General features: G+C 40.9%; 1 protein-coding gene across 13 annotated transcripts in view; it reads left to right on the top strand.

Annotated features, from left to right (window-relative positions):
- LOC143474921 (uncharacterized) overlaps positions 1-23,032 on the top strand; it is a 61,602-nt gene that overhangs the window by 15,906 nt on the left and 22,664 nt on the right. For 11 of the 13 annotated variants that reach the window (XR_013120876.1, XR_013120879.1, XR_013120878.1 and 8 more), the window contains 2 exons: positions 14,526-14,578; positions 20,704-20,784. Coding sequence is in view for 1 of the 13 variants with exons in the window: in XM_076972590.1 (XP_076828705.1) it covers positions 14,526-14,578 (53 nt within the window). In the remaining 12 variants the exon portion in view is untranslated. Of the gene's footprint in view, positions 1-14,525; positions 14,579-17,494; positions 18,045-20,703; positions 20,785-23,032 lie in introns of those variants that run through there. The other 2 variants (XR_013120883.1, XM_076972590.1) reach the window with 2 other exon arrangements.

The raw sequence follows: 23,032 nt of genomic DNA on the forward strand, positions 1-23,032 counted from the left end.
CACTTTGATTTTTGTTTTTCTGGATACCAGTTCTTCTGTCTGATTGAAAGGATTAGCTTGCTGCCTGTAATCTGACATATGACTGGCTTGTTTCATTTTCCCAGAACAATATTTTTTGAATTAATTAGTACAGTTTCGTGTAATTTCGTCTGTCCCGTCCCATCCTGTGCCGAAATACAAGGGCAGGTTAGGGAGTTGGGCAAAATTAGGAGCCTTTGAGATAATTATGTCCTTTCTTCCAGGTCACAGAATCAGAGACCTGAATACTACATGTTCCTCTGAAACAAATTCTTTTAAGTATTGTTGTATTTTTCAGCCTTGGGCATATTGGAGAGCATTTTGTGTATACTCTTGTAATTGTAATTAAAGTGTCAGTGCTTAAGAATTTGCTAATATTGAGTTGGGGCATTTTCACGTAAAATCTTTGACTTGCACATTTCATCTAAAAATCAAATTATAGAGGCTGATTCTACATACATTTTTAAAACCACTTTAAACATTTGTGATATGTCAGGATACTTGAAATGTTTTTTTAAAGAAATGTTCTGCAGTTGCACTAGATATTCTACACTATCAAGAGGAAATTAAAAGTTTTTTTAAATTTTATTTTAATTTCCTGCTGGCAGCAGTGGCTGCAGTATTTCTATAGCTGTTAGTTTTGGGACACAATTCACATCAGTTTGCTTTTTCAGGCACTGCAGAATATTCTGTAAAGCTCTACATGTTGCATTCTGGTGCAAGGAGACCAGCAGCTGAACAGAAACTGGCAAAGAATCAGTATAAGTGTACAGAGAGAGAGAGACAGTGGTGCCCTAAAAAATAACTAGTTGTTAACCAGAAGGCACAACTAGGCAAATTGGGGCAGATATATATTATTCAAAGCTATTTTTCAAAATACGCAAAGTTTGTCTTGGTACATATGCCAAAGTAGTACAACCTTAGCACAGATGTGTTTCTTTAGTTCTTATTTGATGTCATAGAAAAAACTTTTTATTTTATTTATTTTATTATTTTATTTTGATTATTAATCAAGAAAAGGGTCACAGTCTAGAGTCACAGTGAACTGATCTGCAGTAATGAACAGGAGACATTGTGGATAAGTTTGAGATAATAAGTTTTATTATAGCTGGACTAGGACTCTCTATCAAAATATAGGCCTAGCCCTGCTGAAGTTCAATATACAACCTTATTCCTATTAAAGATTCAGCCCGCAGTGCTTTTTTAAAGAATGAATTACTTTTTCCAAAGAATGAAAGACATAGTTTGAGATAATGTCAAGTACTTCTGAATTTGTATTAACAATATCTTTTTATGTACTATTAAGTAACTTTTTCTGTGCATACTGTAATATGGATAACATAGTAAGGAAATATATTGCTTTGAAGCAAATTACACAAATACAAGCTTGTATTTTAAAAATATATTTTTATATCAGTCCATAAGCCATTGCCATTTTCAGATGTTTTCAGCTGGAAGACCCCCCCCCAATTAATAATCTTGTCAATCAATAACTGCTGGAAGCTCTTTTCTGGATGGTGTGTGTGTGTGTGTATTCTTTTATTGTGATCTAGTGACTTCTTAAGGAAATTCTTCACTTTATTTCCTTTAACACAGCTCCATATAGCACACAAGCTGCCTTGCTTAGCCTGGCAGCCCCAGCACTCAGCTCTGATATTGTTCAGATGCAAAAAGCAACAGAAAGTCTGTGATGATCTTGGAAGTTCCTTGCCCCAGAGAGAAGAATTCCACCTGCTCCCACTGCATGTGAAGCCTGAATATGCTTGCTACATGTCTCAAGTAGCTGACACTTCCCATTCTGGATTCTTCCCATCTCAGGATACTATAACATGTACATCTTGCAACAGGTTTCGCCACTTAAACTTTTTTGTTTGGATGATTTTATCAAATATATTCAAATTGAGAATGTCAGTCCATTTAAAGCTCTCATCCCAGTCAGCAAGACACCAGGGCTAAATTTGTTCTTCAGCTAGTTGATTAAAATACAGTTACAACCAATAAAGCTGCAACTGCCAGTTGGAAATGTCAATTTCTCTGGCCTCGATTTAGAGGTATGCATGGCTTTCATTTCCATTTATTACAAAATATTAAAATGGCTGCCAACTTTGTCAAAATACAAAGTATGGAAAGCTAGTGCACTGATAGTGTCCTTTCCCATTATCCGAAAGCTACATGTGGAAGTTTACCTCTTACAAGTCAAATAAAGTACAATAGCAAGTCTGCTACTGTAAGTGCAGAACTTGACTAAAAAGATGGAATTCTACAGAGCGGTGTATAAGTTTATAAACCATCCCAACTCAGTTCCTAGCAATGCCATAGCCATTTGTGGCCAGGAGTCAAAGTTAGCTGAGCTCTGTTATTGGCTGGGAAAGATGGATCAGTTCTGAGGGCAGAGCAGTCCAAATCGTAATCACAATATACAGAACTAGGCATGTAACACATTCCTCCAAGGACATTCTTACACTATGATGTTTTTGAGAGACTGCTCAGAAAGATACAGTGATTGGTTAGATATCATTGAGGAAGACCATGCTAGTCATCTCTCTTAACATATCATTCCTGGTCTCCATATACTGTCAAGAGGATATAGAATAAATACAAAGGAACTGCTCACAACAAAACTATCATGAAAAAGAACCCCAGATATAGTGATCATCCAATCAGGTGGCGGGACAACAAAAGCTGGTTGACGCTCTCGTTTCAGATACCTTTCAGTGGGTATTAAAAGTATGACAAGATATGGAATCTCAGAAATCTAAATACTGTTTCATCAGCTTGTCAGAGCTAGTTTCGCAAGATGGCATTTCAATACTTTTGGGTGTTTGTTATTTTAAGCGGCAGTTTTGGTGCTAAAAAAACTCAGAGTTGTTGGAAAAGTGAAAGAGAGGCATATTCCACCTTTGGTGACCCTGTAGCAGATGATACCAGGCACTGAATTTTGATATTGATATTCTTGACATTGTTGGAACTGACATATGTTCTCTGGTCATAGTAATCAAAGAGAGAGGGAAGACCACATTAGCCAGGACGCAATGGCATTAGTCTGGTTATGAGAATTAAAAGTTAAAGTACAAAAAACAGTAAATGGGTGAAAAAGAAGGTGCAGACATGTTTTTAAAGTATTTGAAAGGGCCATATTTGTATAGCAATCACAGTTTGAGTTGAATGATATAGAGCAACCATGTATAGCAATGGAAGACAATGAATAAAAAGAGAAATAAAAATAATCGTAGGGACTGCTTTGGAAAATCAAATGCAGCAAGGGATTAAGATATGAGGGAATGTTGAAGCTCGAAATCTCTGAAAACTTTATTTTAAACTATATTAAAAGTTTAAAAGTGCAATAAACAACATATATGCTAAATCATGATTGTTCATATGTAGCTATTGAAGAGACCTTCAATTTCAGGAATTTCATTTACAGGAATTCTGAGTGTGGAAACTTTACGATACTAAAATGTTTGAATAAAGATTTACTCTTACTTTTCTAAAAAAAAAATAATAATAATTTGTTTCATAGCATGAAAGGTTTGCCACAAGACTATCCGCATAATGTATGAATCCCACCTTGTGTCCTGTATTAGCCCCCCAGGGCCCTGAATGATACAGGAATGTGTAGTATTGTTATTTTCTGCAAAAAGTGTTGACTCGTGATGTAATGTGTGAATTGATTCTGCAATGCAGCTATTCTTGCATAACATGCCTTTACCACACTACACATTCCCTGCATGGATGCCTAAGATCATTTTTATTGTTGCATTAGTGATAACATTAGGAAGTGGTACATTCACTACTCAGCCTAACATTAAAACCACCTGTTAAAAGTTCCCTTCTGTCACCAGAACAGCTTTGAAGGGGTCCTGTGGTATACATCCCCAAGATGTTAGCGGCAGATCCTATATGTCCTGTAGGTGTGGGGCCTTTTTCCAGCACATCCCACAGACACTTGATCGATTCGAGATCAAGGTAACTTGGTGTCAGCAACTTAAATTCTTTGTCATGTTTCTCCAACCATTCCTCAACCCAGTTATTGAGTAATGAATCTTGGTTCCTCAAACCAGACCACCTAGTTCCATTATTCCATGGTCCATTCTGACACTCTCATGCCTATTGCAAGCACTTTGGGCGGTGGGCAGCGTTCAGCATGGGCACTCTAACCTGTCTGAAGTTAGACAGCCCCAAACACAACAAACTGTGAAGCCCAGTGTGTCCGGAGATCTTTCCATCATAGCCATCATTAACATTTTCAACAAGGCGCACATCATTGAACCTCGGATGCCCAAAAGCCTGTCGCTGTGTATCGATATAATCAATGTTATTCACCTCACCTGTCAGTAGTTTTAATGCATTGTGCCAATCGGTGTAAATAGATAAATATGAAATTCTTGCCTCATATATTTTCCTTAAGACATGTCAGTGGTTTTAGCACTAAATTTACTAAAACATTAGTAAAAAAAAAACAATTGAGGTCATGCCTTATCCTGGATGACCTTGTGGTTCCTGGATTATTTTAGAAGCTTGCTACACAAATAGGGAATCATAGCAGAGTCCCTCAGAGGTGACCCACACACGACCGTGTGTCCCACTGCCTTGTGGGTTATCTCTAGATTGGTGCAATGGCTAAGGACATAAACCCTGATACACTTTCTGAGTAGCAGGTATGCATTCTTCAAAGTATGCTGTTACAATTTTTTACAATTTGTATATTATTGTGTATTACTCAAAAGCAGCCGATGCCTACGAGTTCAGTTGTACATGTGTAGCAAAGAAGAGCGGGCTTCTTTTTCCTCTAATAAAACAGTAGATAAACCTGAATAGACTTGAATCTGAAATGATTGACAGTAGCTTAGTAGCTCTGAAATCTCCAATGTGATCTGATGCTCAGTGAATGCCCTCCTCCCTCCGGTTGGCAGTGTTGTCTCCTGCTTGAATCAGTGCTAGGCTGTCTCGGTTTCAGTCAAGGTCTTTAGACGATTGTTGAGTTCATAAAATTGAAATAACATTTATAACTAAATATTCAGTTTAGCGAATAAATAAACATTTAAATTATATTTAATATACTATTACTGACTAATATCTTACAGTGGCTAAAACTTAAAAGATGATGCTGCATGAGGCTTCGCAGCCAAATCTGTAAATAGGGCATAGAATCACATGCCCGCCATTTAAACCAAAACCTTTTTATTTACTACCGAATGCAAGCGTGTGTCACTTCTCTTATGAGTGAGGCGAGAGTGACCGTAACCAGGATGTTTATTAACGTCAAAAATACAAAAAGGAAACGGGTCAGCTCGGAAAGCTAAATAAAAACTAAGAAAGACGTTGATTCTGCGAGGCTGGGTAGCTCGGGAACGAGCAGATTCCGCAATGCAGTTTAGGGGCCATGTAGATAAACAAGATGGCCGTCCTGGGGCTGCATGGTAGAGTGGGAGGAGCTAAGAGAGACAACAAGAGCACGTGGCTAACAATAAATAAACAAACACGTGGAAATGGCACCTGAAACTATACATGCGAGGGCGCACCGTTAAGGCTGGCTAATGTTAGCGACCTATTTCCAAGCAGACACTGCTTGATGTAGCAACATTATGATACTATGAATGTAAAGGCTTTTGGCTTATGTTTATGTCCACCAGATTTTTAAGAACCCTGGTGACATTAGCTAACCTGTTTCTTTTTTCACAGAAAATACAGTTGTGGATAGGAGCTTAAACACTGACGGTGCCTAATATTTTTTCAGCTGCAGGCAGAGCGGAGAGACAGCGTTGCTGAGTACTGTATGTCTTTCTTAACTCTTAATTCAATTATTTATCTATAACGTCACAAAAATAAATAGGTGGCGTATGTATTTTTAAAGTCATGATTGGTAGGTCTGCTGGTGACAGTTCTATGGGCGTTACCAAGATCTCAGATTAAACGCAGATAATGTGCAGTTTTGGTCAGTGCAAAGCTGTCATCAAAGAACCTCTCAGGCCAATGGAACTTGTGCTCTAATCCGAAGATCCACCCTAAATCATGAATTATTTTGCATTTATTAAACACTTTCGGCTATATAATGAAATTTAGTAGACCAAATCATCATAAGATGGTGCAGAATGTGTTGTATCTGGCTGATGCCATAGTCTCACCAATACCGTGGTTCTGTTCTGAAGGCCTCAGTAGGTTTGGGTATCTGTGTATCTGAGTATACCTGTGCTAAAACGGGTATCAGAATACGGTACCTGAACAGGAATTTTTCCCCTAAGGCAACTTTGAAAATCAGAGTGAATTATATATTAATATAGAAACACAACAAATTTACATACATTTACTAAATAATTTTGTTAAAAAATGAATTGAATAAATAATTGTACCCCCATTTGTTTAAAACAATTGTTTAAATGTGTTGCACATTCCAGTGTCAGAATCCTTTTTGGTGAAACACAGCCTTTAGCTTTAGACATTTCACCATGTCCAGGTATAGCTGTAGCTACAGATAGGCATCTACAGAACAAATGTGATGTTAACCAGCAATCGTGACACGCAGTGATGCCTGTAGCATCCGTTTCAGAACACCAGATGGCAAATATTTAAGTTGACAGCTCAGGTAAAGAATTATTAGGAGTAATTTGCAAAAGTATATGGCGTGAGACTGGGAGGCCATCTTAGCGTGGCTCTATTGTTCTGGCTCCATCTCTGTGGTGAAGCTTCGATTTAGTCTCGCGTTACCTCTTTGGGGACGTTCCCTTTTCATCTCACATGATTAAAAAGTTTCGTAGATGTCGCATCTAATCCAGTTTCCTAATAATATTAATATCCTCCTAGCAAAACATTTAAAAAGTGAAGACGAACATTTTAGGCTTGTGAGCTAGTATAAAGCATTGTATTTAACAAATACACATTCAGCTCAATGGTTTGTAAAAAAAAATTAAATTAAATTAAAACTACATGGGAAAAATACAAACAAAAATGTATGTTTTATATTAACAGCATTGTTTACACATTAGCATGTTATAGGATATTAGCATGTTAAATTGTCAGAAACTGGGCAAGATCTGTTAAATTTACTACATGAATGCATATATACATGTATTTCTGAATGTATTTAACCATTCTATGTTAAGATACACCTGAAAAAAAGATTGTTAACAGGATTCTAAAATATTTGGTGGACACTTTCGAGAGCTAGCTAGTCAAATCATCAGCACTAACTAACACACATCTCCCTACACTACTACTATTTATTTAAACATGTAAATTTACTCTCACCCTATTGTACATTTATAGAATTTAAAACATTTGTAAAAATATGTGTATGATGCCCATACAATTAGCATCATAAACTACTAAATTACTAGCACTGACAGATAAAGAAAAGTTACTGTATTTATCTGTCTGTTGTGTCACAGTTGTCTGCTGTATTTGCATTGTCAACGTAATGAACTAGTATGCAAGATTTTTGCTTATGCATTAATTAGTAGTGCAACACATAAGGTATTTTATGAAAGCAATACATTAGCAATACAAAGTGCTAATGCTACAAACGAGTGGCAGACCGCGCGTTTCTTTAAGTTGTAAGAACAATTAAAAGAAATATGGATATCGGCCATTTTTCTGCTCACAAATGCGCTAACAAACACACACTATGGCATCATGTAAACCAGGGGTGCCCATACGTTTTCAGCTTGCGAGCTACTTATAAGATGACCAAGTCAGAAAGATCTACCTCGCTTCGAGTGTAAATTGTTGACCGGGGGGGTGGCGAACGTAAATTGTTGACGGAGGGGGGTGGCGAACGTAAATTCGTAAAACGTAAAACGTTACCGGGGCAGTGTATATATACAACCGTCAGTGCAGATGGATGATAGCCTGTCATTCATCCACTACTTTTTAATGTCATGCGATCTACCCACATTCCTTCACGAACGACCGGTCGATTGCGATCGACATAATGGGCACTCCTGATGTAAGCCATGCAAGAAGAGCCATGTCCAGGGAGTTTTTTCTCATGCCGTGCCTCTCGTATTTTGGCAAAAAGCAAAATTGCATCATTTTTTACTTGCTGCCAATTGTGAATGATTTGCCAGAACAAGTTTGGAGTCAAGATTTTACTTTGTTTGTTTAGAACAAAAGCAGTTAAGCATTAACATTGCTATCAAACCCAGGAAGTGAACAGCAACCCAAATATCTTTTATATAAACTGCTCTTCTCCCACTCAGAACCAGAGGTGGGGACTCAAGTCACATGTCATTAATATTAAGACTTTTGACTTGACTTGAAAAAATATTCAGAGACTTAGACTTGACTTGGACTTTTACACCAATAACTTGGGACTTGAATTGGACTTGAACCTGTTTACTTGCAAAGACTTGATTTTTTTTAACCCTAAATCTAAATTTTAAAACGCATATTAATATTTATAAAGTGTACCCCATTAATTTCATTTCCGTCCTGACGCAGACCGGTGTTACACCAGATTCTGTGACCATCGAGTTTTGTGACCACAGGGGGCGCTATTTCACAGTTTCTGTTCAGAGGCACAAACGCTTTACGAATGCTACGTAAACTACGCTGATGCACTTTCTTTACTCGTTTTGTTGGTGTCCACGAGCCAAAATATGACAGATGTTTATATTTACATTTATCATCTCTTAATTACATAAATGTACTTAAACAAGATTTACCATCCCCTCACCATTGCAGACAACAAAGAAATCATGAATGGGATGTACAAGTGAGCCTTTTTAACTGGGGTCACCAATTCTGACGGCAGCCATCAGAATATGTGACCCCACTGAATCTCCAGGTAACAATAGTAGCCTACACCGTGACCCCACAATAACAGAAAACAATGAAAATATAACCCTAACCTTTTATTAGTCTATATTTAAACATTTTATCCAAATGTTTAGAATAACCATTCGTAATGACAGCATCTTGCTTACGATGAAGCTTGCTATTTTCGTGTAAAATGATGTAACGAAACATTCTTGTTTAATCTGTCATCTTTTGGCTGGCGGACACCAACAAAACGAGTAAAGAAGCGCATCAGTGTAGCATTCGTAAAACGTTGGTGCCTGTAAAAAAAAAAAGACTTGAAAGGACTTGAAATTCCAAGTAAGTTTCAGACTTGGGACTTGACTTGACGGTTGCTTGTCTTGACTCGAGACTTGACTTGAGTTGACTGTCTTTGCTTGAGACTTGACTCGGGACTTGAGGATAAAGACTTGGACTTACTTGAGACTTGCAAAACACTGACTTGGTCCCACCTCTGCTCAGAACCCATCCAGGTCTTACAGATTAGTTTGTGTTTTAGTGCATAATATGACTCACTTGTTAACTATCAAAGGGAATAAAAGAGTCACCATGATGGACAGCGACGTATATGCGGTATGTAAAGGGTTCTGTGAAGTTTGTGTACATGTGTTAGCAACGCAAGGAATTCGTTCTGATTGGCTGATCAGGTGCAGCTGGTGTAAGTGTACAATCATGTAAAGATTTATTTTTCATCAAACCATCCCTTTGTGGTGACGAAATGAGGCCCTGTCATCTGCAATGAAATTTGGTCCAGCAGATACCGATTGTATAGTGACATACTGCAACTGGATATTGGTACACAACCCTAGGCATAGGGGAAGACAGTCCTGGTTGCATGCATGTTATACTCCAGTGCTGGAAGTTCATGGTGGATGTCTTTGTTCATGGTGAATACTTCTCAGTTACACACTTCTAATTGCTAGTGAATGTAATTAATATTGATAGCCAGTGAACATTATGCAGCTGTCTTCTTTCCGTTCTAAAACTCTTTCAACTCCCACTCTCTTCACCTTATACTTCTCTATCAGCCTCTGTCCTTTTTTTAAAGTCAATATTAAGCAGTAAGTCAGACTGGTTTCCTGTTGGGGTTGGACTCCGTCAAGGCTGCCCTTTGTCAACGATTCTGTTCATAACTTATATGGACAGCATTTCTCAGCCTAGCCAAGTGGAGGAGGGGGTTCGGTTTGGTGGCCTGGATCAGTCGCTGGATCAGTTTGCAGCCGAGTGCAAGAAGGCCAGACGAGGGTGGGGTGCCCTCTCCAGGTCAGGAGTGAGTCCTTGCCTCAAGTGGAGGACGTCAAGGTTCTTGTTCACGAGAGAGGGAAAGATGGAACGGGAGGTTGAAAGGCGGATTGGCGCAGCGGCTGCAGTGTTGCGGACACTGTACATTTGTGATCTCTCCCTTAGAGATAAGGTGAGGTGTAGGGTAAACCGGGAGAGACTTGTGGTAGAGCCACTGCTCCTCCATTTAGAGAGGAGCCAGTTGAGGGGATTCGGGCATCTGGTCCGGATGCCCCTTGGGCGCCACCATGGTAAGGTGTTCTGGGCATGTCCAACGGGGAGGAGACCCCGTGGAGGACTCAGGAAACCGAGGAGAGATTATATCTCTTGGCTATCCTGGTAATGCCATAGCATCTCCCCAGAAGAGCTGCAAGAGGTGGCTGGGGAGAGGGAAACCTGGGCCTCTTTGCTTAGGCTATAAACACACTTAGCTTATTGAGTTCTCCACGGAACATGTCTATAACATATTTTACAAATATGTACCAGCCATAAAAGGTTAGCAGCATTACTAGCTTGCATTGAGTTTTTTCACATGAATCACTTGGTAGCTTCCAGCCTGCGGCTGCAGCTGAGGTGTTGTACTGCATTAGTCTTCAGAGAAAGCCGACCTGCTGTGGGCCTCCAGGGATTCCTTCTAGCATTTTGCTTGCATGAATGCATGCTTGACTTTAAAGTTCAGCAGTTTAAAGTGGACTATTCAAGACTTACTACCTTTCAGTCCATGAGCTCAGCCCTCCTGATCTCTTTGTTTGTGATATCAAATGCAGTCTCTTTTCCAGCAACAGAAGTGATTTTTTGCAAGAAGATGATACTGGACAATAAGCTTCTCCCACCTACACCCCACCCCCAGTACTGTATTTTAGGATAACTGGATGTCGGTGAGATATCCGTGTAACTCATGTCTATTTTGCTAAAGAAAAGTGTAGTGTAGTTTATGTATGATCATGAACGTGTTTTTGTGCACATTTTGCCATTATATTTACATTATCGGAGGCTATTTTGCAGTGTAGTCAGGTTGTCTGCAAACAACATAGCCTAGCGCAGATAATGTTGATTTTTTTTCCCCCCACAGATTAGTTTATATAAGATGTCTCATGTATGTAACTCTTCAGGGTGACTAACTTAATGACTAACTTGAATGCGAATGGTGGCAAAATAGTGGTATTCTTGTAGCCACGGTAATTGAAATTTAATAGGAGAACCTGTAGCTACAGTTGATGTTTCACAGTATAAAAAAATACTGCACTTTCCTTCTGGTTTTCAACAAATTTGTCCCATTGTTACTACACGGCTGAGGGTAGTATGTGTAGGTTCATGCTGCGGGATCGTGCGCTCCTGCTGACGCCACAGGCTGTGCCCTCTGCTGACTGATTTCGGCCCGCTTGCCTCAAATCAGGACAGCTGCCGTGGTTCACGTGACACGGAGCAGTGATTCATCCACTGCGCGTGTTTCCTTTTGGGCACGGACCGTTTGGTATAGCTCGGTTCGGATGTTGTGTATGCACTTTTGCCTGTTCTTCGAGCTGTCTTATTTGCAATTCTGCGGTGTTGATTTTTCCTGCTAAACCTGCACCTTCCTCTTGCACAGAGCCAACATTTCTGTGCCAGCCATGTGTGGCTGCCTCAAGTGAAGAGGCCATGTTCTATACCACAAGACCACAAGTGTGGTGGTAACGAACAACTCAGTCAGTCATTTTCCAACTGCTCATCCAGCAACTGTCCTTTTTCTTGCTAGTGAGAAAGTATTTGTATGGAGTTGTCTGTATGCTTGGCACATGCATTTACGATATTTGGCTTGGATGTTTACATGCTAGTAACTAATCTGAAAGCTTTATGAAGTGAGGGAATGGTTGCCATGGCAGAACAATGCTAGCATTGCCATCTTGGCTAGCCTCATTACAACCTTTGCGTTTCTTGCTATCAGTGTCTCATGGCCACCATCATGTAAAATGATTTGTGGAAAATGCGATTTCTATATGAATCGGTTTTATGTAGTTCAGTTTGTGTAAGTACAGTTCAGTGTTCCCAAACATATTTTCAGAATCAACATTAAAGCAACACTTCATACCTGTCTTATTTTGAAATTAAATGTATTTTTTTATGTAATAGAGGAGAACAGGTATGACTGAGGATAAAACAAAGGAATAAAGACACCCATAATGAGGCAGCAAATTTAATTGAATGTAATCTGATCCTCATACGCTTTTGTTCCATTCCATTCTCCTCTGCCATGCCCTCTTGTGTACTTTCTGTTGATCTCTCCGTCTCTTTCTGTACCCTTTTCTTCAGTCAGCTGCTGATATCCTAATGGGCTTTTAATTAGTCTGTACAGAAGATATGAATGCAGGAGTGCCACCGCCTGATATTTTAACTGCTGGTGAGCAGAACGCTTATCGCTCACACTCGGGGTACAGCGCGTTTTCATAAGCCCCGAGATATCCTAGTGCGTGCAGGCAGAGCACTCTCGAGAACGCAGAAGATAAGGAATACTTTATGATGTTTAAACGATGTGTCTTCATTTGTCAGTGTCGCAGTTCTGCACATTTTCCTCTTCTGCTTGCAAAGTCCTTTTAAAATCAGTTCACACCAGTTTGGGTCCCCTGAGATCTATAATGCATCCCGACGACTTAACATAAAGCCGTTCCCAACTCTATCAAACTTCTGGTGATCATAAACCATTTAGACTCATTAACGCGGAGGAATCACTTTCCTTTTGATGCCATCTTGCTAAACCATGCGTTGACAGGTGAGAAACCAAACAACGCAGACACAAAGCGATTAAAGGGTCTTTGGTTATCCTGTGCAAAGGACCTCTGACAAACACTAAATTAGCACTGCCACTTCTCGATAAGAGCGAGGCGAGCTTAAACACACAGACATCCTGAATATCAATTTCACGTTTCACCTCCTGCCGACACACCGTGCGCAAGAGCACTGGGTTTAGACCAAACAAGGCCCTGGCTATAGTATCACGTTATCTCCTCTCAATTAGAGCGTAAAGAGGATTAACCTCCACTGCTGAGAGGGACCTGCTGGGTTTGTGCCCTCAGCCACCGAGTTGCAGGGGTCACTCAGTCCCCTCATTAGCGATGACCTCTCTCTCTCTATCCCCCCCCCCTCTCTCTCTCTCTTTCCCCCCTCTCTCTCCCTTTATCCCCCTCACACTCGCTTGTTCTCGTTTATTCACCAGTTCGATAAAGAAAACGGGATAATGGTACTTTTTCGACTTCAGACGGTGATTTCTTTTGGATAAATGGCATGTCGGAGAAGTAAAGGACACGTACGGAAGCAAGAGGCAAAGGCCCCCCCCCCTCTCTGATCACACCAAGAAGCAATCCTGCAGAGTAAGAGCAGTGATGGGGGGAGGGGGAGGGGGAGGCGTGGCCGAAAGAGGGAGGCATATATATTGGCTGATTAGTCATGTTGCGCAGTGGGGTGCAGTGGTATGATCCAGGTGAGAGGGCTCTCAGGTGCTCGGAGACGCATCTGATCGCACGAGACTCTCACTGCAGTTTGTGGCTGGTGGGGGTCTCAAAAAACCCCACACCTGATATCACTCTCATACTGATACATCACTTTCTCACTTATTCGTCCATTTGTTTGGACACCCGGGCCCTCAAGACGATCTTCTGCAGGTCACATCTAGTCCTGGGCTAACAAGACATTTCTGTGGATGGTGGTCAGTTGAAGAGCATCTGAAGGGCAAAGCTGTGGGATATAACCATGGTAGTTACATGAATGCCTTCCACTTTACACAGGCACGTAGGCATTTGTTACTGTCAGTGCCAGTCGTGTAGGTCTGATTTTCAGAACTGAAAGCACATGTTTCCAGTTTGGTACTCTGGAGAGTCAAGAACTGATTGCTGAATTGGCTATTTGAAAGGATACGTAAAGAAATCTGTTTCTCAGTGTTACAAAGGCGAACCTTTGTTACAAAGGCGAACAAAGGTTATATATATCACTTTATATATATCACTTTGTAATCTGTTTGTAATCTGTACAAGGCCCATCCTAGAACACTAGAATGAAAATAATACCAGTACCAAAGCTTAGTCACGTGGTATGTTGACATTTTATGCGCTCCAAAGCAAAAACAAACAAAATGTCCATCTTTTATAGCAAACTTTAGATTTTGCTCTTTAGATTTAGTACTTCTGATGAATTATGCTGTTTTTAAACCTAGCCATTCAAAGCAGTCCTGCATTACAGGACATGAAATGCTGCTTGATACCATAAACATGTTTGCATGAACAAATATGCTTTGTTCTGCATGCTGTGTACATGCATGTGTACTCTGGAAGTTCCAAGCACACCATGATGTTGATGCCATTGTGTTTGTATGTAAAGCTCCTGTTTGGTTTACACTGTGGAAACGAACCATGAAATGCTGGCGTGTGATAAATACAGGCTCTTTCATTTCTACTTTATTTTAGGGATCATCTAGAAACACACCCTCAGGGGCAAATGGCTCACGCGGCAAAATGAGGTAAACGCACAAACACACTCTTTCTCTCTCACACACACACACATATGTACGCGTGTACAGACACGCACCCACCCACCCAAACACAGGTCTACATGTTTTAAATGTAACTGCGATTAGAGACACAAACCCCGAAGAGTTCCTGAACCGCCGTGTGGATAACAGGTCGTTCCATCCGGCAGCCATCTTCTCACCCCGTGATCAGTTCTGGGAGACACGAACCCAGTCGGCCTCGTGGGCAGCGAGGGCTGGGGTTCCCCGCCTATCACGCCTTGCAACGCACCCCAGGAAAGAACAACCTGCGCCACAACAGTACAGCTGCAGTTTGCCGTTGATTCAGACACACGCAGCACACACATCTTCCCTCTATTCTGCAGGCTATGACTAACCTCTTCCGTGATGAAGACTTTGGTTTACATCTGTTTGTTGCTGCAAAATTCAAACCCAACAGGGTGCCTCTTATCGCCGAACAGACGGCGCAGGTGACTTGTTAAGAGTCGCCCGCACACATCTTTCGAAGCTGCCGTAGCCGTATTGTAGTCTGCTGTAGAAACGAGACCCCGGGACTAAACTTGCTATGTGTCTGGGCAAACAGTGGAGCATCATTATCAGTCCTGACCAGTGCCCCGCATCCCATAATTCTCCTGGTGGGAATGGTGTGTGCGCTACTGCCGTAGTGCCTCAGCATGCAGATGGGACCTTGTGCTACTGGGCTAACTGGGAACCGCTTGGAAATACACGGTCGACGCTAAAACGTCTAACAACAGATGTCCATTGAAGCATTATGTCTATGTGTAAAAAATCTCAAATTACACAAAAACAAATTTCTTACTGTACATACAGCGTATGGATTAGAAGTTGATTGTTATTTGAGGGTGTTGGTGCATGTGTTCGTGGTTAGATACACAGGTCATCCCAGTGCTCGCCGTGTTGGGTGAATGCGTATGACACTCACCTTCATCCTGCAACAGTAGTCACTCAGAGCAGCAACGGTGTGGGAGGTCTTGAACTGTAAAAGTCAAATCCTGTTTTTGTGTACAGCAATAAAGGAAAATACAAATGGTAGCATAACACTCCCTCTCTCATGAACTGTAATGCTCTCTCTGTCTTACTATGCTTCTCTTTTAGCGTTCAAGAGCTTTGGTATTGAGGAATGACTGTGTAATCTGAATCTGCAGTCTAAAAATCTTACGCGACTATATTTGGAGTTTGAAGTGCTGTGTAGGTGGTGAAATTTGCCACAAAGTTTGCAGAATTGTTTGAAAATGGTCAGATAAATTTTTTTATTAAAGTTCTTGACTATTCGCTGTTTTTTAATGATGATGGATAAAATTGCACTGATCACAGGCCAGACGTGCTTTTTCGTACCTGTTTTGGCATGCTGTGATCACTTTAGCCGAAATCAGAAATCCACCACCGCCCTTAGCTGTGTGGTGTTATGGAGAACACAGTGAATACCTTGCTGTAAAAAAAATATCCCTTTGCTCAGAGGGATTCTGAGGCATTCATTGTGGTTGTTGTTCATCTCCTGTGTGCCGGTCTTTTCTCTCTGCTTCCTCTCTCTCTGTTTTAATAAAGACGCTGGTGTGGACTTTCGTTAACTGGGCACGTCTGGCAAACATATTCACCTAGAAAATCCGCCTACTGTCTGCATTCTGCCCAGCTGTCTGTAATGGCCCTACAATCCAGCTACAGTGGAGTAGAATGGAAGGTAGAATAGATGCCGAAATCCTTTATTAATTTAGTTTTCGTGCAGTAAAACAGGTGCAGTTTTAAATGTGTGCTTTTAGCTTAGCATCACAGCAAAGTGGCGTTTCATTTTTGAGTTTCTTAAATACGTTAATGTTTACCTCACTGTTTCCAGCAAGTCTACTAGCAAGCACTCACAGAAGTCTCGTTCTCTGGTTTTTCTGGATGACACGGTGAGCGAAACCGTTTGGCGTGGTTCATTCAGTTGCTCGATGTCGTTCTTATCATTTATGAAGTTAATGCAATCTTCAGTTATTTGGTCATGTGTTTATGTTCAGGATATGATTTTACTCTAATTTACTTATATACATTCCGTGTTGTACTTTTCTTTTTATAACTGCAATGAAATGAACCTCAATGTGCTGTTTAGAGGGCAGTCAGGAGCTCCTGTAGTCTCTAGTCTGGTAAAGAGGAAAGGTTGAGAGCCCGTGTGCTCAAACCAACACCCTGAATGAATCAGCGCAACTTCCCTGTGAAATATTTATCTTCATTCTCTGGTAGTGATTAAATAAAACAAGGGGAAGCTCAGGAAGGCGTGTGCCCTTTGTGTTAGCTCATTAGCGCGGCCCTGGTGCTGGAGGTGGCGAGCCTGTACTTTTGGGTGGAAATGGCAGAAAGGGGAGTTAATTATTTCCACCCGAGCCCGGAGCCTCCTCGTCTGCCGATCTTTCCACACTGTCCGCACAGGCCGGCCTGTGATTTGCATGAGGATTTTGAGAGGCTTTTTCCCGTGTTTGCCGTGTCTGTCCTGCTTGTCTGTTTAAACAGCCACTCAGTAATGAAGGCAGTGAAGAGGGAGGGAGGGAGGGAGGGAGGGAGGGAGGGAGGGAGCGGAGAGGGAGGGGACAAGAGTTCCACCAAATCTTTCCCTGCTCAGTCCTTTTTGGGGTAGGAAGGCTCCAGGTGGTGTACTGGTGTATGTGGGTGTGTGTGGGTCTGGGTGCGTGTGTGCGTGTGTTTGCGCGCACGCTCACAGAACCCCGCGACCCTGCAGTGAAAGGACTCTGCCCTAGTGTCAGCACAGCCAGCGGAAGCTCGTCTGTGTGTCTGAAAGGAGACAAAAGGACAGTGGACACACACCTCTGTGCCCCCATCACCCTCTGCGCCCCCCCCCCCCCCCCCCCCCCCAAACCCCCGTCTGCCATCCAGCTCTGGGGGACTTTGACTAGCCAAATGGGGCCCTGTGACCCCCCCCTCCTTCTAGCCTGCACTTGGCCACTGCTGACCCCTCCTTCCGGAAGTATCCATGGGAGGGAAAGTAGAAATTTTGCGGGAGGGCATTTGGGACGGAGCGGCGTGCACCTTGACCTGTCTAGACGATACTCTGTGTCTGTTTGTTACCGATCAGGCAAAATGAACTCTGACCTTTTAATGTGGCTAATGTGCATTTTTTTTCTACATTTTTAAGCTAGGGGTAAAGCTAGATATGTTGACACATTAACCTGTGGACCTGTAGTTTAAAAACTTCCTGAGAACTTAAAACATTTCTCGTTTTTTTATTTTGCTCTTCAAGAATTGAGATTCTTTTCTTTAAAATTTTTCATTTTTTGTTGACATAGAAATATATTTTGTATAATTTTAGGTTTAATATTACATCATTGATTTTCCTTTTTCCTGTTGTTTTTATTCAAACGGAACTGGGATGTTGATGAACTTGAGATATTTGCTTCAACAGAACAGAGTGAAGGTTTTTTTCTGGAGTCATAGTGACACGTTTTCTGTAAGTACTATTTTGGTTTGGTTATCATTTTGCATATATAGTAATATTGGGAAACATAGTAAGCGCTGGAATCTGATATTGTTAAAGTCGCAAAGAATTTTCTTCTTTCCGTGATGCAAAAGTTGTTACTTAATATCCTTATTTAGACATTTGTAGCTCTTCAGTGATGAAAAAAAAAAAAAAAAAAAAAATATATATATATATATATATATATATATATATATATATATATATATATATATGTGTGTGTGTGTATATGTAGGCTATACATATACACATATGAAAACTAACACTAGCAAATATATAATATAAATAAATCTAAATCTAGAGTAAAGATAAATTGATTCAGCTATTATTTACTCTTTCATTTGAGCGCAGCCTTGTTCCTTGGTGATTGATAAGGTTTCTGAGGTTCTACTTGCCTCTTTTAGAGGGATATATGAGGGATATATGAGGGATATATGAGGGATATATGAGGGATATATGAGGGATATATGTCTAAAAGTTTTCCTGAATGCTTAGCTCAAAAATATTATTTGGTGAATATTTCCAACGTGTCCTTGTACACATTCGAACAGGTGAGGTTTTCAGTTGCTCTTTTATGTTTGTCAATATCAGGTGAGAACGTGCCAACTATATGAAGGTTTTGTCTGCGGAACGATGGTGGGCATGTTTTGATTTGTGAAAGCAGCCGGGGTGCTGTGGCTTTTGATGGGGGCTTCCTCCACCCAAGCCATGTCTTCTGCTCCCTGTCTCTTTTCACACCAACGCTTCCCCCTCAGATTTGGGATCAGTTCTCGTTGCCCATTCTGCCAGTCACAATTGTAAACAGATTAGAGTATCTGATGCTAGATCAGGCCAAAGAGAGCGAGTACCCAAGATGGGGTCCGGCGGCAGGGAGAGGGGCGGCGGGCGTTGGTTTTCTCTTCATGGCTGCTCCAGACCCGCCCTCCAACCAGCCACTCAGCACCAACAAAATGGCAGCCGCAGCGACGCGCCAGAGGAGCAGTCCAGCCCCCCCCCTTCACCAGCCCCCCTCCCCCCCCCCCTTCACCAGCCCCCCTCCCCCCCCCCCCTTCACCAGCCCCCCTCCCCCCCCCCCCCTTCACCAGCCCCCCTCCCTCTCCCTCTGCCAATCCCATTTTGCCTCCTTGGTTGTAAAATACATGGGCAATATGTGGCCATGTGGTTTAAAACAGAACCTTTACCTGCTTTTACTTCAGTTGACATGATTGTGTGAGATTCGTTGTTAGCATTGTCTGAGATCGTAAATATCTGAAATGTACGATTTGTTGGGACACCTCTCCGAATGCGTGCAGTTGTGTGAAAGTGGAAATGCAGTGTCTGTCACACACAGGGTAAACAGCTGGGTTAAATACGTTCTGTTTGGCCTTTTACCATTTCTTAACTGCACCAATTAAACCTGCAGTTTCAATTACAGTGGCGGAACAAATCCGCAACATCAGTGTAATGACGCAGTCAACCTATTGGTCCAAAATCCTGTCCAAATTCAAATGTAAAGGCGTATGGATGAAGCCAGATGGTGGTTAGGCACCTGTGAGGGCTTAAGTTGATGTTGCTTCGTGTACCTTTATGCCCAGCCTTTGCTTGAGAGGTAAATGTTCGAGAAACATCCAAAATAACACTGGTTTGTGGTTGTGTGTATATATATATGTGCATGTCTGTACGTATTATATATATATATATATAATATTTCAACAGACATGCGTCATTATGGCCTTTCTTACCGTCAAAATCGAATTTTTGCCTTATATGCTAAACTATAATGTTTTCGCTGGTTGTTGTGCAGGGTTATCATTGAAGCGTTGTTGCATTTCCGTCCAACATCAAGCATGGCCTACAAAGAATTAGTCGCAGGGGAGAGAAAAGTTTTATGTTGTTGAATTTGGTTTAGTGTGGGCCAAAAAATGTAAATTGCAGCCTTGCCAGGAAGAAATATTGAAAAGCACTGTAAAGAAAATCTACAGAAATAAAGTTTTACTCTTGAATTTACTCCTGAATCCATCACCATCCCCAAACGAGACTATGCCCCAACACAGTAGCGCATGTGTTGGAGGTATAGTTCAAATTTTCTCTTTTGATTGCAGAGCCAAATCTTGGAAAAGTCCAATAGCATCAATAGACTGTTTATTTATCCAGTAGTAACGAATAAGCCAGGGGCGTGAATGGCTCCTTTTACAAACGGCAGAAAATAACTCTGCTTGACAATATCACAGCGCTGACATTTCCACCCAAAATTTGATAATTTCTAATTGTTTTATTGACATTGTGTCTAATCTGAATGTGAACAAGGCTCGTCAGTTTTATTGTGTGATACTTATGAGCCTTCTTGCAGTAAGCACTGACGTGAAGGCATTTTAATGTGATCCAAAATGGAGGCTGTGGAGGTGACTAGAACATTCCACAAAGGGCAGAGAAGCCAACAAACTACGCGTAATAAATGCAGCACTTCCAAATGTTTTAAATAAGAAATAGATTGCCTCATTGCTGCTGTTTGTCTGTCTGTGTGTGTGTGTGTGTATATGTGTGTGTGTGTGTATGTGTGTGTGTGTGTGTGTGTGTGTGTGTGTGTGTGTGTGTGTGTGTGTGTGTGTGTGTGTGTGTGTGTGTGTGTGTTCATGTCTGTGTATGTCCTTAGAGTTGCAGACCATGAAGGTGTGTGATGGTGTGACAACATGGCTACTCATTGTGCTTTGATGAAATCGTCAGTACTGCGAAGGTAAACGTTTATGTATATTTATGTCCTTCTGCCTCCACTCCACATATATTAGAGTGTGCACAATTTGGAATAAAGAATCTAATATGTGATGATATGTTAATGAAAAATTTGTATTGATAATACAATATAGAAGAGGGGGCATGCATTTTTAGACCTCTCAGGAAAATCCAGCAGTCAGTAGTAGTCAGTGCCATACTTGCCGAATATTGCATGAGCTATAAACAACATAAATGTAATCAGCATTCAGAAGTCAAAGTTTGTAGCACATTCTCTGCACAACACCTTGCAGAAGCATCTGACCCATGTTTGAGATAAGACAGCATCTGAATCTAACATGAATGTAATATAGTACACATTACGTTGTATTTAGAAAATACACTACAAGTCTACAAGTAATATGCATTTTTAATTTCTCTTATGTGTATTATAATTACTGAAAACCAGATTCCTAAAAGTCTCGATGTATACCAGCTATAATAGGCACCAGTTTGTGTTTACACAAACACCTGTTACAGAATTCTCTCAGTTGTAGGACAAATATATTGCTAGGAAAATACTGTATCTATATGTACATTATTACTTTATGTGCCTTACACAGTGTTTTTATATTTGCCTGAATGATGCATTAGAAGAAGAAGCAGTATTTTTTCCAAGTACTCAATGTGCAGGCAAATGATCATTTTCAGATTCCTACTGTGCATTCTGTGATTTGTAACTTTTAAAACTGCATAGTCTTCTGACTGATTGCTCTTTTTTACCCAGTTATTGGGAGTCATAACTAATTATGTGTGAACATCTTGAATACTATAAGGTCAAAAGTCATTGTGCATTATGGAACAACTGACAGTAAGCGGACTGGAAAGGTCACATTGCCAGTAATATGTTCAGAGCACGTGGACTACACTGATGTCTCATAATCTTTAGACTTCACCCCAGTTAGGTCTGGTAACAACACACTTGTGCATTAATAACTATGCAATGATACTCCAGGTTCTGCTGGACTTTTATCAGTTCTGTATGATTGTGAGGCTGGATAGTCACGTGGGGTTTGATTCTCATTTCACTAGACTTCAGTTTGGCTTCTTGCACACATTTACATTCAGGTGTAAGAAATTCTGACATAGAGGTCAAATTTTGGTGGAAGAACTCCGACAATGGAAACTGTGTTGGTCTTGTTTGGCCACGGTCAGCCTGTTCTGACAGCGATCTGTTAAATTCGATGAACATTTGTTTAATCGCCAGTCATACTTCTAAAACTGGAACATGTATCCTGTAAATGAAAGACGCTACACTTTTGAATGAAGGTTGCTATACTCCACTCGGTGCGTAGAAATGGTGACATGGCACGGCTTTCCCATGGAAACCTGAGCTGAAATTTAAAGGTCGAAACACCAAAAGTGAATTAAAAAGGCCAGATAAGGAAAAGAGGTGGGATGCCGCATGAGATCTGAAAGGGAACGCCACACAGTTTATAAATTGAAGTTTGAAGTGGATTTCACCTCACAGCAGTTGTTTTGGGGGGATAAAAAACACCCAAATCCAGCATTTCTAATAGTTTCATCTGAGTCTATTCCATGAGACTAGATTAACTAGGAAAACTACTAATGCAGTAAGTTTGCCTCACTAACATGCCTATAAGCAGTTGGCTCTATGCCTTCTCCTGTTGCACTTTCAGATGTCTAGACTTTGGAGAAGCCGGTTTTTAGAATGTACAGTATAATTAGAGTATTCAGTGTGGTTCTAGAATGTGGTTCTAGAATATGTTGTTTTTATTAATATGATTAATTATTAATAACTGACCTCAAGTCAATATTGCACTGCATATGGATCACTCATAAAAGTATTTGACATTGTAATGTATTCCACTCAGTAGTTTTAACCTGTTTGTTATAGGTTAAATAGCAAACTGTTTGACACAAAGTAAGTAATATTCAGTTTTCTTTTCCACTGAAATGCATATTAAGCAGGAAGTCCTGAGTTTCTTTACATGGGGTTTCCTCCTTTTCAGTATTTCTTGTTCATGTCTGTGATCCACACTATGTCTGGTTGTATCCAAGTTAGTAGTAGTCTGTAATTGTGTGTGTGTGTGTGTGTGTGTGTGTGTGTGTGTGTGTGTGTGTGTGTGTGTGTGTGTGTGTGTGTGTGTGTGTGTGTGTGTGTGTGTGTGTGTGTGTGTGTGTGCAGTCAGGGAGGATCTTCTCCACAATGCATGTGCTTCCTTTTGTCCACTCCTCTGAGTTGACTTCTT

This window comes from Brachyhypopomus gauderio, chromosome 14, assembly GCF_052324685.1.
Source record: "Brachyhypopomus gauderio isolate BG-103 chromosome 14, BGAUD_0.2, whole genome shotgun sequence".
NCBI classification, from domain to species: domain Eukaryota; kingdom Metazoa; phylum Chordata; class Actinopteri; order Gymnotiformes; family Hypopomidae; genus Brachyhypopomus; species Brachyhypopomus gauderio.